The sequence below is a fragment of the Eleutherodactylus coqui genome, chromosome 7 (assembly GCF_035609145.1).
Source record: "Eleutherodactylus coqui strain aEleCoq1 chromosome 7, aEleCoq1.hap1, whole genome shotgun sequence".
Classification (NCBI taxonomy): Eukaryota; Metazoa; Chordata; class Amphibia; order Anura; family Eleutherodactylidae; genus Eleutherodactylus; species Eleutherodactylus coqui.
In genome coordinates, this window is record NC_089843.1 from 218,370,730 (window position 1) to 218,387,112 (window position 16,383).

Here is a 16,383-nt window from a genome sequence, read left to right on the forward strand (position 1 = left end):
CAGTCTGTTTGTGCCTTTATTTAATGGGCAAAGCACCTCAAAAACCCACAAACATCCAATCTCATCACCTTAGTGGAAACAGGTATTATCTCACATTAAGCTTTTGTAAAAGTCATTAACACTGGGGTTCACTTACTTGTTCTCCCTGCACTGGAGAGGATTACTTAATGTGCTCAATGAAAGACATGAACCGTTCAACTGTGTTCTATTAGTATAGGTAGGATACTATCCATGTCACAAGGATAGGTGAACAAAGATCACATTAGTAGTCTATGCAGAATTTCTTGCAACTGTATAAATGCCATGTAAAACTTTGGTGAGGAAGTATCCGGCTGAAAGTAAGAAATGTCCGCACTGATCCTTGTAGGAAAAAAAAAAAAAAACTATATATTTTTTTTAAAATATTTATGGCGTTAGGTGTAGATTCTCTTTACAGAAATGTCAGGTATCACTATCTAATTTAAAATATTGATAGTGGTCCGAATAGTTAAAATCCTTGAACAGACTTTACTGAAACGCTCATTGGCGGCTTACTGAGTCTATGGCTGTATGGCGAACCTATGGCACACAGAGCCCGCTCACCACGTTAGTGAATACTGGCAGGGGCCGTGGCTCTCCTGCCGGCATTCACTAAGCAGCATTGCTGTGTGTGCTGATCCCGGATGCATATTAACTTTTTCTTCCCTACTTCTGCCCTAATCAGCAATTCCAGCCACCTGATTGGTTGTTTGGGTTGACTGATTCACAAAACAACCACTCACGTTGCTGGAATTACTGATTAGGGCAGAAGTGGGGAAGAAAAAGTTAATATGCATCCCGGCCACACTGTGACATCAGTGTGCAGCCGGGATCCCCCTCCCCCGATGTCTCCTACTTGGTTCTGCAAGAGCAGGGGCAAGAGGCATCCGGCAGCACACTGACATCAGTGTGTACCAGCTGTCACTATTATCTCTCGGGGCAGAAATGGGCAGATTTTGACTGCTTTATGATGCGGAAATGCTCCAAAGAAATTTCCGCTGAGGACATTCTGCGGAAATACTGCAGAAAAGCAGAAACCAAAAAGCAGTCAAAATCCGCACACTGTCTATTTTGACGCAGCCCTGTCCTTTTTAGTTGGTTTTAAATCTGTGTATGCATAGGATTTGGAGTGTCACGGTCACCTTATTGCTCTGGGAGTGATTTTATATACATTGTTATAAGCAAAGAATAAAGCAATTCCTGTTAGCTACACGGTGGGGGGGGGGGGAGGGAGGGAGGGAGATTAGTCTCTGCTTTATCCTGATGATAGCTGATCTAGTTTTTGATACTAAATATACAGCCTTACTGTACAGAAAGTTTTACCTTTGCTGTCCAGTTCTATTATTGACGGGTTGTAAGCAGAGTGCTTTCCCATCATGCAATGCTGTCAAATCCTGCTGTAAATTATTCAGCTTTACAAAAGCTTGGCACTTTCCCTGATACATAAAAGGCAGCAATGACGACTTGTACTTGTGTTTTGGTTACACTTTCTTAGATTGTCAATATTGATGTAAAATTCAGTTTTATAGATACAATTCACGGCCGTTTCACACTTGCGCTGAGGATTTCATGTTCCTCCTCTATTCCAGGAGCAGGAAAGAGGAATCCCCCCACAGCCGAACGGTTTAGTCTCTGAACAGAACAGGGCCGGGCAGACCCCATTGACTACAATGGGATCTGTCCACTTTCCAGTTTTGGGATGGGAAAAAGCACGCTGCATGCAGCACTTTTTCTTCCTGTATTTGCAGCTGTAATCTCTGGCCGGAGGTTCCAGACGTGAAATTGGCCTTAGTAATATGGAGTCCGGAATCTTAAAGGGGTGGTCTCGCGAAAGCAAGTGGGGTTCAGCACTTTGTAATATACATTGTGCATTAAATATGAGCCATACAGAAGTTATTCACTTACCTGCTCCGTTGCTGGCGTCCCCGTCTAACTTCAGCGTCTAATCGCCCGATTAGACGCGCTTGCGCAGAAGGGTCTTCTGCCTTCGGGTCTGTCCAGCAGCAGCGGCGTTCTGGCTCCGCCCCATCAAGTGTGCCAATTCCAGCCTCCTGATTGGCTGGAATCGGCGCACTGACGGGGCGGAGCTACGCGATGATGCGCAGAAGGGCGGAGCCAGAACGCCGTTCGTGCCAGACCGAGCCGCAGGCAGAAGACCCTTCTGCGCAAGCGCGTCTAATCGGGCGATTAGACGCTGAAGTTAGACGGAGCCATGGAGATGGGGACGCCAGCGCAGGGAAGATAAGTGAATAACTTCTGTATGGCTCATATTTAATGCACAATGTATATTACAAAGTGCATTAATATGGCCATACAGAAGTGCTGAACCCCACTTGCTTTCGCGAGACCACCCCTTTAAGCTTTTTATAAACCTACTTGATAACGAAGTAGTCACTTTGTAGTATAAACTGTAGACCGATGCTGCTCATGGAACAGAAGCTAATGTTTCCCCAAAGTTAGGTTGACTCCTTTAATTTAGTTTGTAACCACAAGTCTATGCCCCCGCTTAAAAAAAAAAAAAAAGCTTATATCAATCTAATCTGCATATGAAGTTTAGTAAACTTTGGAAATACATTGGTCTTCATACAGTGTGAGTGTCTTTCCTCTGGCAGACTAATGGACAGTCCGTTGTGAAGATTATACATAGCAAAAGCACCAGACCAAGTATCATATAGACATTGAGGCAGCAAAGAATAATAGGACCAACAGTGGAAGCGATATAAACAATGGCATCAGCTATGTTATAGATTACATTCTACACCACACATAACCAAAACCAAAGCCCGTAGGTAGAATCCAGCCTGCAGCCTCATTTTACATGGCCCGCCAGCTGTGTATCAAACCTTGAAAGAGGGTTATCCAGGCAGCACCTGCCACAATACACTGGTGTGGGGGTCTGCCCCCGCTGTAGGGGCTAGTGTTTGATTTTTAATAAGAGCTGTGCCTGCAATTACAATGGGATCCTAGTCTGCTATCACAAGCGCTGACCCCTGTACAGAGGTTAGAGCAGCGGCTTTCCCTCTGCCCCCGGCGGGTGCTGCCTGTATAACCCCCCTTATAGGAATTTTACGCATCACGCCTGCAGCTCTGTTGTGGCGCAGTGCAGGGTCTGTGATTGCTTTCATCTGCACGGAGGTGAGGAGGTCAGCGATCAGACTCTGCACTATGCTGCCAGCTGGCTAGTGTAACGCCTGTAGGTTATGTTGCTTAACCAAAGGCCTATAGCAGGGGTGCCATTGTCCTTTGGCCAGGCAGCATCCCTTGGACTACGCTGGGGGTCACGGTTATGCCTTATTCACACAGATGGAAGTGGATTTGTGCAACTAAAGGTTGCGCACAAAAGCAATTGTGAAAAAAAGCAATTGTGTCAATTATGAATAGAAGAGTTAAAACCAAAATTTAACGAGTAAGGCGTTATTATATAATAGTGAAGGATGGATTATACATTGGGTGTGCACCATACTAGTACGTCTAGTACGTCTCACCTTGGAAGACCATGGGGATTTAGTGTTGGAACATGACAGAAGAATGTTGAAAAAGGAGCAGGCAGGAACAATACTTCCCATTGCTGGCTGTGGACAAGGGGAGGGAGCTTAGCTCCGCCCCCTTTCATTGTCCACAGCCAGCAATGGGAGGCAGCAAGATGGGGTGGTGCTTAGCTCCACCCCCTCCCATTGCAAAGAGTGAGGGGGTAGGAGAGCAGAGAGAGGGAGTTTAGCAGCCACGCTGCTAAACTTAACTCCACCTCCCTTCTTCGGCCGCTGTCATTGGCTCCCATAGGAAGCCATGCAGCAGCCGACATATTCCGGCCCAAAAGATGGTTCCAAAGACTGGGCCTAACCTAACAAGGCGGGGCGCTTCTATGTCACAGGAATGCGGCCATGTGATCTCATGAATTACAATCCGATGCATCAGATCACAGCTTACATCGGCCGACCGTGAAAACGGCGGGCCGATATATGCTCGTGGGAAAAAAGCCCGTTATTTCTTAAAGCATAAAAAAGCTGAATGCAACTGAAAAAAAAAAAAAGAAATGAGCTTTATTGTAGGTGCATGCCACAAACAACTCCCTTGTTTTACACACGGTCTCCAATGTTCACTTCTAGGTTTGCATTCAAAACTTCAATGACATTTCATATTTGGTTTTTCCCATCAACTAAGTCCCAAGTGCATCGGTTTCACACAATCTGACGTGGTATCCTGTATAATCCTAAAGTATGCAGGAAAGGAAGGGGGGAAAAGGGGGGTGGTGGTGTAAACTTTACTGGGTCATCTGCGCCTCCATGGCCTGCGCCGTCCATTCTGGTGCTGTCTGGCTGATCTTTTCTAGAAGGTTATTGACTTGGAAGCACAATGACTGGATTTGTTTGTCCCACGTAGGCAAAGCTTCACGAGCTGAAGAAGCAAACACAAAGTAGGCCACATTAGACTTCAACATACCATTCCACATTAAAGGGGTTGTCCCGCGAAAGCAAGTGGGGGTATACACTTCTGTATGGCCATATTAATGCACTTTGTAATATACATCGTGCATTAAATATGAGCCATACAGAAGTTATACACTTACCCCCTCCGGTGTTGGCGTCCCCGTCTCCATGGCGCCGACCGAAGCTGCCTTCTCCCTGGATTAGACACGTTTGCGCTGAAGGGGCCGCTCCGGCATGCTCAGACCTGTGCGGCGCGAGCACGCCAGAGCCGGACAGAAGAGGGCAGACTGCGCAAGCACGTCTAATCCAGGCAGAAGGCGGCTTTGGTCGGCGCCATGGAGACGGGGACACCAGCACCGGAGGGGGTAAATGTATAACTTCTGTATGGCCAATATTTAATGCACGATGTATATTACAAAGTGCATTAATATGGCCATACAGAAGTGCTGAACCCCACTTGCTTTCGCAGGACAACCCCTTTAAGTTCAGGGATTAAAGATTTTATTTCTCCTTCTAGTGCAAGGCTGGACAACATCCAATTGCCATGAACAACTAGGTTTTGCATCTTGCCCTTCATCCTTTGCCAAATTCATGGAGCTTCAAGGTAGCATCCAATGCCATCTTATGTTGCCGTTTTCCAGGCAGCGTCCACTGTCGGAGGCGGAATACACCATAAGCCACTGGTCTGACCCGTGTAGTGGCCAGCGCGTATAATTGCAGGCATAGCCGCTATTGATTTCAAGTGCTGGCCACTACACAGTGGTCGGAGCTTTCGTTCCAAACCCATTGTATCCTGGCTGTGACAGCGGGTGCTGCCTGAAAAACCGCCCTAAATGGCTACTTCGTATACCGCTTGGGTCAGAGAATTGAGCTGAAAATGTAGCATTTGGGAAAACAAACTAACTAACTAAAAAAGTTATGCAGCTAGTGTTTGATTTTGTAATATTTTCTATTGCCAAGTTAGTAAATAAGTCAACTTACTCTCAAAGTGCACAATGCCATCAATCTGATCGATGAATCCGTTCATGCGGCCCTCTGTGATCATCTGAGATGCTATCTTCTCTGCCTGCACAATACAGAACATACTGCATGTTTTTGGGACCTTCACACCCACAACATATGACAACAGTTCTAACTCGCCATTTACTAGCTGGTCCTTGATCTCTACATATCACTTACCTTGGCAGCAGGAATTTCTAGTAACGCTCCAAGCTCCTCAAATGTGATATTGTTATACAGTTTGCTCGCTGACAGCAAATTGTGTTCTATGACCGCTCTATCCAAGATACTCGAACCTTAAGAAAATGAAAGGGTCAGGTGAGTAAAAGTGATTTTGTATAACTGCATGTCAGACTTTACAGTGAGGCACAATGACCCAAAATTACTAGAGAGATCGTCAACTGTGTGTGAAGAGTTAATAAACTCTATACATGTATCCATTATCACTACCACTGCCATTACTGTACTTCACCATATGTGAGCTTCTTGCATCTTGATTAGGTCTACCGCTTTCTACTATCTAACTAAATATGCTGCGCCATCTTAAAGGGGTTGTCCCGAGGCAAAAGTGACTTTTTCTGCCCAGTCCCCCTTCTAAATCAAACATTACAATGTACACGTGTAAAGAAGGTTTCTACTCACCATTCTAGCGTTTCATCAACTTATAAAACTTCTTCCAAAGATGGCCGCCGGTCCTTTCCCAGGGATGCACCGTGGTTTTCTCCCATGGTGCACCGCGGGTCTTCTCCCATGGTGCACCGTGGGCTCTGTGCGTTCCATTGCCGATTCCAGCCTCCCGATTGGCTGGAATCGGCACACGTGACGGAGCGGAGCCACACGATGACGCGTAGGAGGGGGCGGAGCCAGAACGCCGCTCGTGCCCAGACCAACCAGAAGGGAGAAGACCCTTCTGCGCAAGCGCGTCTAATCGGGCGATTAGACGCTGAAATTAGCCGGAGCCATGGAGACGGGGACACCAGCATTGGAGCAGGTAAGTGAATAACTTCTGTATGGCTCATATTTAATGCACAATGTATATTACAAAGTGCATTAATATGGCCATACAGAAGTGCTTAACCCCACTTGCTTTCGCGAGACAACCCCTTTAAGGCCCTTTTACACGCACTGACTATCGTCCAACGCGTCAAAAATGAGCGAGTTACGTGTAAATGCGGGCATTGTGCACTTTTCGTTTGAACGATGGATTTTGGTTCATTTAAAATCCATCGTTCAGCCACTCAAAGACTGAGCAAATACATTCTCCAGAGGAGAACAATGGCATATGTTTATAAACAACTCGTCCTTTTACATGCAAATGATGATAAAGTGTTAAGGGCCATTAACACTTTATGCTAATTGATCCCTAAATCTTTCATTGGTTTGAAAGATTATCTCTGTGTGTTAAAGGGCCTTTATCCTCTGCATTAAACCAGCATCCTATCACAATCATTCCTGCTCTATTAAAGCCATAAGTGCAGAACGGTCACTGTAATCTTAGATACTCTGCTGCTGTGCTCTCCCATCCTTGGCATAGAACATCTTACCATCACCTGTAGTTGCCTTCTGATGCGGCATCAGCATAGCAGCAAACTCTTGCAGTTGGTTTCCTCGGATGATTCTGTCCAGATACATCTTCTCCAGAATCCCATAGGCCGAGAGCTGTTGGCACCGCTCGTCTTTAAACAGGGTTGCCAACATTCGGGAGCGTTGTTGGCCTATGAATATTAGGACAGTAAGCTTTTATACAAAGCTGGTTGAGCTACTGCCAAATTAATGGTAATCAGAATATATACATATCTTGTCCGATAACTATTCAAATAATTAAATGAACTTGCAAAAAAAGGACTGACGACCCACCAACCCAAATAAGCAGTTGTCAGGAGCAGAGGCAGCCGGTAGAGATGAGAGAGTATACTTGCTAAGGCACATTACTCGAGCGAGTAGTGCCTTAGCCGAGTATCTCCTTAGCCGAGTATCTGCCCGCTCGTCTCTAAAGACTCGGGGGCCGGCGGGGAGATCTCTCTCTCCCTCTCCCCCCGCAACTCACCTGTCACCTGCGCCGGCCCCCGAATCTTTAGAGACGAGCGGGGAGATACTCGGCTAAGGCACTACTCGCTCCAGTAATGTGCCTTAGTGAGTATACTCGCTCATCCCTAGCAGCCAGTAAATCCACACAGTGCCACTAAAACCTGGACCATGCTCAAAAGTGGTTTAAAAAATATAAAATAAAACAAATAAAAATTGTTCAAGCAAGCGATCATTTAATGCACATATATCGGTCAGTTTAAACAGCGCTCGGTCAGTCCTGCTCATTCACTTCTACAACAGTGTGACTGACTAAACGATTTCTTGTTTTAATGAGTCAACCATTTGTTATTTGCTCAAACGATAATAGTTTGGTATAAATGGATCCTTAGGCCTGTGTGACAGGCATATTTGTGCGCACAATGCACAGAAAAGAGAGCTTTTTACACAATTTGGTCATGCAAAAAAAAAAAAAAAAATAAAATATATATATATATAATCTCAATTATTAATACACACACACACACACACACACACACACACACACACACACACACACACACACACACACACCTCTATTTTCCTGCACAGGGAAAGAACACATCTTGAACAAATTAAGCTAAATGGCCATTTCAGTGGCCGAGAGCATCAAGCTTGTTTTTTATGACACATGCAAAAAGTACAGTTTAAAAAAAAAAAAGTTGCGCACGCAAATATGCAAGCCCCGATATGCAAAGACACGGCATAAACACGCATACGCTTGTGTGACACAGGCCTTCGTGGTTTAATATCCCTTTTTACATCCTCGTGTCTTACCTGCAGAAGCGAGGATGGTACAATGCAGTGCATGCTTAAGTGCTTCCATCCGCTCGGTTTCATGCACTATGGTTTTGTATGACAGCTCGTTGTACCTCTGTGCAGCCTCTATGAATTTCCTTCTGTAGTCTAGAACCCGGGCATAGCAAACCTGGCCAGAAGAAATACATATACAGTTCGGCTCAATTCATGTAATTTGTTGGAGAGTTTCAATTGTAAAAGTTGGCCCCAACAAAGTCCAGTAGAAGGCGAGTGACAGGAGGCTTGAGAAAGCCATCTACAAGCAGCCTAGAGAGCTTGCAGCAATTTAAGGCATGCGGCGGATTCTCCAAATGAGATGCAGTTTCTTCCTGTGTTTTTTTTTATACATTGCAGTGAATTTTAATTGAAATTACACAACATCGAACAATACAAATGAATACGGTTAAGATTTTCCAAGACGTTCTGATAAAGGGCCGCGCAGAATTAGTGCAGGTATCTGTCAAATGCTCATTTTCAGCATAGGTTATTGCGCAAAAAGAGGTTTACCTGAACCTGAGGTTTCTGCTCTATAAGGCCTGCTTCACACGGGCGACACCGCATCGCTGCACCGTACGATATCGCTGCAATCTTCTCACAGCAATACTGCGATTTTGTAGCGCTACAAAGTCGCATGTGATGCTACAAAATCATGCGGCTTTTTAGCATCTGCTACTGTCAAAGTTGCATCGCATGCAAACCACGTTTTCGCGCGATGCAACAGAGAGGAAGGCTCCATAGAGAAACATGGGCTACAAAACCTTGCGTGTCGCGGACGTATTGCCGGACCTGCGAGGTTTGTGTGTCATTTTGTAGCATGCTACAAAACATCTTGTGTGAAGGAAACCATGGGCTTCACATATATGCGATTTGTAGCATTGTAGCAATGCTACAAAATCGCGTGACTTTGTCGCCCGTGTGAAGGAGGCCTTAGGCTACCTTCACACGGGCAGGTGCGATATCAGGCAGAGTAACCCGGCCCGATATCACACTTTTCAGTGTGCATTTTACCCACGGATGTGATGCGTTTTTCATGCAAAACACACATCACTTCTGTCAAATTGCGATCCTCCGGCGCTTGTTTTATGTGAGTCAGAGGATTGGCAAGGGTCTTCCATTGATTTCAACATGAAACATCACATTGCACGGCCTGCAATGTTTTTGACTGTCCCACTGAAAGCAGTGTGTGTATATATATATATATATATATCTCATCACTCATGTGTATGACTCCATTTACAAGACTGTAATTCATAGCCGCACGAGCTTTACAAGTCTCGCAATGCGCAAGATCTGCACTTGTGTGAACGTAGTCTTACCTTGTAGTGAATCTGCAGCTGCTCATTAGTCGACTCATTCTGTAACAAGGAGGCTCGGTTTATATACGCTTCAGCTTGTACCGGGTCATCATCCTCCAGGTATAGCCGGGCAATCTTCAGGTAGGTCTCCAGTTTGTAGTCAACATTGTACTGTCTTCAGGAAGATACACAATCAGACACAAGGCACAATCCTACAGACTACTGTAAATGAAACCCATCTTACTTTTGTCCCGTTTCCAGCGGTATCCCAACTAACACTTGTGCTGCATTCCTCCAGTCCTCCTCCTTCTCATAGATGGAGGCCAAGTGCTGTCTGATTGATGCAACCTGTAAGTAAAGATTGCCATCGGATTAACCAGTCACATTTTGCGCTCCAGTGGCACCTTTACAACGCAGTCTGTGTGATGCCGCCTCACCTGCTCCTCAAAAGAAATGACTCTTGGCTGGATCTTTTCAAGGGTGAAATGATAAATCTCCTTGGCAATGCCATCAGGCAGACTTGGAAGATGCGTGCAGAAGTCTGTGAGCAGCTGGCGAGAAATCACTAGACTGACGTTCTCATTCACCACTGGGAACGGGAGGAGGAGATCTCATTAGATATAGTCATATCACAGTATAGTGAGAAAGTACTCTAGGCATCAACCGATAACGTAATGCATCTTATATAAAAGGACCAAGAAGCATAAATATACGCCGCTTGGTCCTGGGCTTTAACCCCTTAATGACCAGGCCCTTTTGTTTAGTTTTTTTTCCTCCCACCCTTTTAAAAAAAAAATCGTAGCTCCTTTATTCATCCATCGACCTCGCTGTATGAAGGCTTGTTTTTTGCGGGACGAGTTGTATTTTTCGGTGGTGCTATGTAATAATGTACTGAAAAACGTTTAAAGAAATTGTAACTGGAGTAAAATGAAAAGAAAAATTCTAGCATCTTTCGGTGCCTCCTGTTTCTACGGCACACAAACTGCAACAAAAATAACCCGATACTTTATTCTATGGGTCGGTACGATTACTATACCCCCAAACTTATGTAGGGTTTTTGGCTGCACTACTTGTATTTTTTTTTTCAAAATTTATAATTTTTTTAAATTATTTTTTCCCGCCATCTTCGGTGCGCAGCAGCTTTTTTATTTTTCTGTCACAGTTGTGTGAGGGCTCACTTTTTGCGGGACGTGCTGCAGTTTGCGATGGAACCATTTTGGAAGGCATACAACATTTTGATCGCTTTTTGTTGCGCTTTTTTTTTTTTGTCTCCCTGTCATAAAAAAAATGCATTTCTGGTGTTTATTTTTTCGGACGACGTTCATTGTGTGGGGGTAAATAATGCGCTACTTTGATAGATCAGACTTTTACGAACACAGAGATACCGAATATGTATTTTTGATTTAGGATTTAGATTTTTTTTTATTTTTTTTTAAGAATTAGTAAAAAAAAAAAAAAAAAACTTTATTGATCTTATTTTAATTTTTTGATCGCTCCTGCAGTATTAGGTAATGGCATAGCATTACCTCATACTGCATAGGCATGGCTTGATAAGCATTTTGCCATGACAGCACTGGGGCCTTTCAGAAAATCTCATCGCGGGGGGGACGTATGCGACCCCTAAATATTGTTCAGGGGATTTAAATGCCACTTTCAGGATTGATAGCAGCATTTAAAGGGTTAATAGCCGCGTGGCTTATTGGAGCGGTTGCCGCCGGATGTCAGCTGCAATAAACAGCGGCACGTGCAGGATATAAAAAGATGATAGGCTGGTCACTAAGGGGTAATCCCACACCATTGGAAATATACGCCATGGATTTAAAGCTCCGACTTCTGCCTTCTCTTATACCCTACTTGGTGCTAATTCATCACTATGTAGGCTGTAAAAGGGAAGCAGCAGTGTCGGTACCTCTATTGCACCCGGTTGCTGGGTATCCCATGATCGCCCCTGGCATGGCAGAGCTGGTTGGCCTTAGCAGAACTAGTGCAGCTCTGTCAGTGACTAATGTTACTACAGGGAAATATTTCCCCCCTGTAATTAGGGCTCCTATGGATGCCCCAGTTACAGAAAAAAAACCAAAAAAAAAAAAAACACTACATAATGAATGTTCCCCACTGTTAAATGTCATGGGAGTCGGTTAAAAAAAATTAGTACAAAACTCAGAATAAAATATATAAAAAAATAAATAACCCACCACCAATGCCAACCTAAGCAGTCGCCATATGCGTTCGTAATCCGGAACTAAGCAAATTATATAAAAAGGTCTCAAAAAAAAAAAAAATGATACACTCATTCCTGTGCTTTAGATATTCATTAAAACAAAAAAAAACAAAAACACAACTATAAAATAAAAAAAAATAAAAAAATTCTCAACTTTTTGAACATACTACCCCTAGTAAAACAGGATTTAAAAAAAAAAAAAAAAAAAAAAAGCACTCAAATTGCTAAAGTGTGTCTGGTCCTTTAGGACTGAAACACTCTGGTACTTAAAGGGGTTGTCCCGAGGCAGCAAGTGGGTCTGTACACTTCTGCATGGCCATAATAATGCACTTTGTAATGTACATTGTGCATTAATTATGAGCCATGCAGAAGTTATAAAAAGTTTTATACTTACCTGTTCCGTTGCTGGCGTCCTCGTCTCCATGGTGCCGACTAATTTTCGCCCTCCGATGGCCAAATTAGCCGCGCTTGCGCAGTCCAGGTCTTCTGCAGTCTTCTATGGGGCTCCGTGTAGCTCCGTGTAGCTCCGCCCCGTCACGTGCCGATTCCAGCCAATCAGGAGGCTGGAATCGGCAGTGGACCGCACAGAAGAGCTGCGGTCCACGGAGGAAGAGGCCATCTTCAGCGGTGAGTAGAGAAGTCACCGGAGCGCGGGGATTCAGGTAAGCGCTCCGGTGAGCTTTCTTTACCTCCCTGCATCGGGGTTGTCTCGCGCCGAACGGGGGGGGGGGTTGAAAAAAAAAAAAACCCGTTTCGGCGCGGGACAACCCCTTTAAGGGGTTAAAGTAAGTTATTTCATTGAACCACCGCAGCACTAAGTAACTTACTTGCTTCGACAAAGGCTTTGAGCGCCTCGAGCTGCTCCGCCCCGGCGAGCTGAAGGGCCTTCTCCAAGATCTGCCGGTATCTGAAAGAAGAGAAACAACTGAATAGACGTCCCACGTAGGACATGTGTGCGTCATCATTATAGGTCCCCGTCACTTCAGGGCGCCGTCCGGTTACGGCACGGCTAGAAAAACGGATCATGTGTATTAATGTTCCAGCGGCTGGAGGGTACAGATACATGTATGGTGGTTGTCCTACTGTTACAACTACTGTCCATGGGAGGCGCTCCAACAAGGGGTTGTATGCAGGAGTCAGACCCTTTAATAACCCGCTATAAAGATGGTTCCCGGCCCTCCAACGGCCCTTTTAGACAAGCCAACAATGTCAGACTCCTCTGGTGCAGCAGATACACCGTTGGCTCGTTCAGTTGTTAACAGTCGCTGTATAAACCGAACAATCGCATTTAGACCAAATGATTATCGGTCACTTGTTAGAGAGTCGCATCATGTTTTATCTACAGCAAATAAACTTTATGTTAGGTGGTTTTAGACGCAACAATCTAATATATATATATATATAGACGAAAGCCCTCACTGACTGGCTGGCTGGCTCACTGACTGACTCGCCAAAAGTTCTCCAACTTCCCGATGTCGTAGAAACATGAATTTTGGCACGAGCATAGATCATCTCCAAAATAGGAAAAGTAATTGGGTCCCAACTCGATTATTCAATTCTAGCGCAAAAGAATTGGCGTTGAAATTTAACGTACATAATCTAAATCTCTCACTTCCCAATGTCATAGAAACGGGAAATTTGACACAAACATTGATTATGTCATAAATAGGAAAAGTTAATAGGTCCCAACTCGATTATTCAATTTTATGCGCAAAAGAATTAGTGTCCAAATTTTATGTACGGAATCTAATTCTCTCACTTTCCGATGTCATTTTATATGAAGGAAACGTTGCATGGTTACCTCCACGTGGTGTTTCCTGGGTAACGCAGAGAACTATGCAAAATGGTGAACATATGTTTTTCCTCAGTATCTCTAAAGTAACCACGACTTCATAAGATTTTCCGTGTGAACACCAGATAAACACCAGTACCAAATTAACTCGGGCGAAGCCGGGTATATCAGCTAGTTATTGTATAAAAAACAAAACAAACGTACTACAACTGCTGACCGCCCCCAGCGCCGTCAGACTAGGATCACCGCAGAACCGCAATCATGATTGATGAGCCGTTCACTTGAAGCCATCCATGCTTTGTTCTGGCAATTCCTCAGAATGCTCAAGATCTCTGCTTGCTGTCAGTGAGCGGACACTTGTTAACATTTCATGGGTAAAAGCTTGCACTATAAGAAGGCGCCGCCGCCACGGTTACAAGGCTGGATAGAAGAGCGCCGATATACATACTGGAAGCAGCAGCGGCATCATTAGGACTTGTTTTCACCCTTGGAGCATAAACAAATATGTTCCTATTCACTAACAGCAAGCAGAGATCTTGAAATGTGAGGAATAGTGTATTACAAAGCCGGAGAAGTTCTACATTAAGGCCGCCTGCACACGGGTGGATTGGATTCCGCATATGGAAGCCCACAGCGGAATCTGACACTGTGCCCGGCTGGCATCCGCGCGTACCTATATTTTCCTCCTTCTCCGTATTGCAGATGGGTCGCACAGCTCGCCGCCGGACATGCGCAGTACAGTTTGTTTTTAACCTCCTGCTTTTCCCGCAGAATCCACGGCCCGCCCGCAGCGTACACGGCCCGCCCGCAGCGTACACGGCCCGCCCGCAGCGTACACGTGTGACCCCGACAGGACTGCCAGCTCTTTTTTTATACCCCTTTTGGAAACCTTAAAATTCCAAATTCTGGTTTTGGAAGTCTTCTGTTGGACGGTTTTGTCCCGGCGCGGAGGACGCCTCGCTCTCGCCTTATTTCTTTTGCGCTCGTTGACATGCGGTTCCCCCACAGACGCGAAGCATTTTTCTTTGTGGGAGCAGCGACCCTCCGGGGCAGAGTTTCTCCCATTGTTTGGGGAGCACAAGATACGGCGCGACGCAAGGTTTCCCAGATCGCGGTGCGGAACAGAAGACACAAGGCGCTCAGGCCGGCGCTCCTCGGCGGGGTGAAGGTGGCCTCAGGCTGCTCTCACACCCGCGTTGGGGAGCAGGGAGGGGGAATCCCTGGCCGAACGTCTTCTGGCGGCACCGAATGGGCACCACCGACTATAATGTCTGTTGGTTTCCAGCCCGCGGTCCGGCATTTACCAGCGCAGCGTAGAGCCGGATCTGCGATGGAACCCCCAAACACAAGTCCCAGCGCGGCCTTACCTATGTAGTGGGTGTGACAGCGGCCCGTCAGACTCACCTGGAGGCGGGGCCTAGTAGGCGGAGTTACATGGTAAACATGGAGGCCGCTGTCAGGCTTTCCGGGACCCATTGGTACCTCGCCATCACATGAGCGCCCTCCTCCAGTCATCCAATGACACGCTGCAGTTACTACTGATCCTGGCATGCAAGGGGTTAAAGTGCCCGGATGGGAGGTTCCTCCTGGCTGTCAGTAGTCAGCCACCTCCTTAAAAAGATGTACGTGAGGGCAGTAAGGGGTTAAAGAGGTGCAGCCTTTACTATACAAGTCATCTGCTAGATCACCTGACTGCAAGCCTCACCCCTACAGCGCCGACAACTGGTCACCCCCCCTCATCACACCGTGCACTCACTTCCCGGCCAGGTCCTTGTGAGAGCCGCTGGAGCTCATGAGCTGGGTGAGATCCTGTCTCACACACGCCGCCATCTTGATGCTTCTTAGCCGCTGGCCATGAGGTGACGTCATGAGGCAGCGCCGCGCCCCCACTGTGCTGCAGACGCGGCGAGATGCCGTCATTCAGATCTACGGAAGCCCGCGAGGAAAAAGGGCAACGTGAAAACAGTTGTATGCTAGGCTCCCCCTGCTGGACGCTTATGGAATAGCGCGTGAAGTCAGTGATGGAAGCCAACCGAGAAGTGATAAAAGGCCACATAGCAGCACTTGTATTAGAAGTATCTGCTGCTGTGCAATACAGGAGGCCGAGCACACGGCAGAGGTGACACCCCTCCCCAAATACAGAATAAAGGCAGCTTTCACCCCTGCGTTAGGGTCAGTTTGGGGTTTCCGTCTCTCCGCTGTTTTTGGAAACTAAAATAAATGATCCATTTTTTTCCGCTATTCTCAAAAGATTTGGGTTTCTATTTTGTTGGATGGAAAAATAGCGCAATCTCCAAAAAAAAACATGACGCATTGAAAGCGAACGGCGGCCTTTTAGTTTACGTTTTTGTTTTTTTTACCCCCATTGAAACCTTTTCTCCCCAAGTTTTATTTTAGTTTCCTCCAAAAATGGAGGAAATCTTGAACCGACCCCAACGGTCGGTTCCGCGAGTGGAAGCTGCGATTGGTCGTTTTTCCATACCATGCAATGGAGGGTTATCGCTGCGGAATCTGTTGGCGGACGCCCACTTCAGAATCCGCAGCAGAAATCCACCCGTGTGTGTGAGGCCATACTTCACCTGAAAGCTTCCTGTATTAATAAACGGAGATCTGCCGGTCACCATTCTTGTATTACGGCGGTAAGCTCTAAGCAGGGCTCCCCCACCGTGAGGCATCCGAGCCTGTGGCCTCAGGCAGCAGTGCTACGGTTGCCACCCAGCTGGTAAGTCACCGGACCAGTAAGTAATTAAGGCCGGTATTTATTTTTTA

At 45.9% G+C, this 16,383-nt stretch overlaps 1 protein-coding gene across 2 annotated transcripts; it reads right to left on the reverse strand.

Moving 5' to 3' along the window:
- Positions 1-4,033: 4,033 nt before the first annotated feature.
- COPS4 (COP9 signalosome subunit 4) lies at positions 4,034-15,497 on the reverse strand. 2 transcript variants are annotated; one of them, XM_066574397.1, is made up of 10 exons: positions 15,371-15,497; positions 12,650-12,729; positions 10,039-10,190; positions 9,846-9,949; positions 9,623-9,776; positions 8,286-8,436; positions 6,995-7,159; positions 5,625-5,740; positions 5,427-5,511; positions 4,034-4,413 (listed from the first exon to the last, which is right to left on the reverse strand). In XM_066574397.1, exons 1-10 carry the CDS (start codon positions 15,481-15,483, stop codon positions 4,280-4,282), a joined length of 1,254 nt encoding a protein of 417 aa, XP_066430494.1. In that variant the 5' UTR covers positions 15,484-15,497; the 3' UTR covers positions 4,034-4,279. The 2 variants fall into 2 exon arrangements, with proteins under 2 accessions (XP_066430494.1, XP_066430493.1); XM_066574396.1 differs by having other exon boundaries at positions 6,989-7,159.
- Positions 15,498-16,383: the final 886 nt, after the last annotated feature.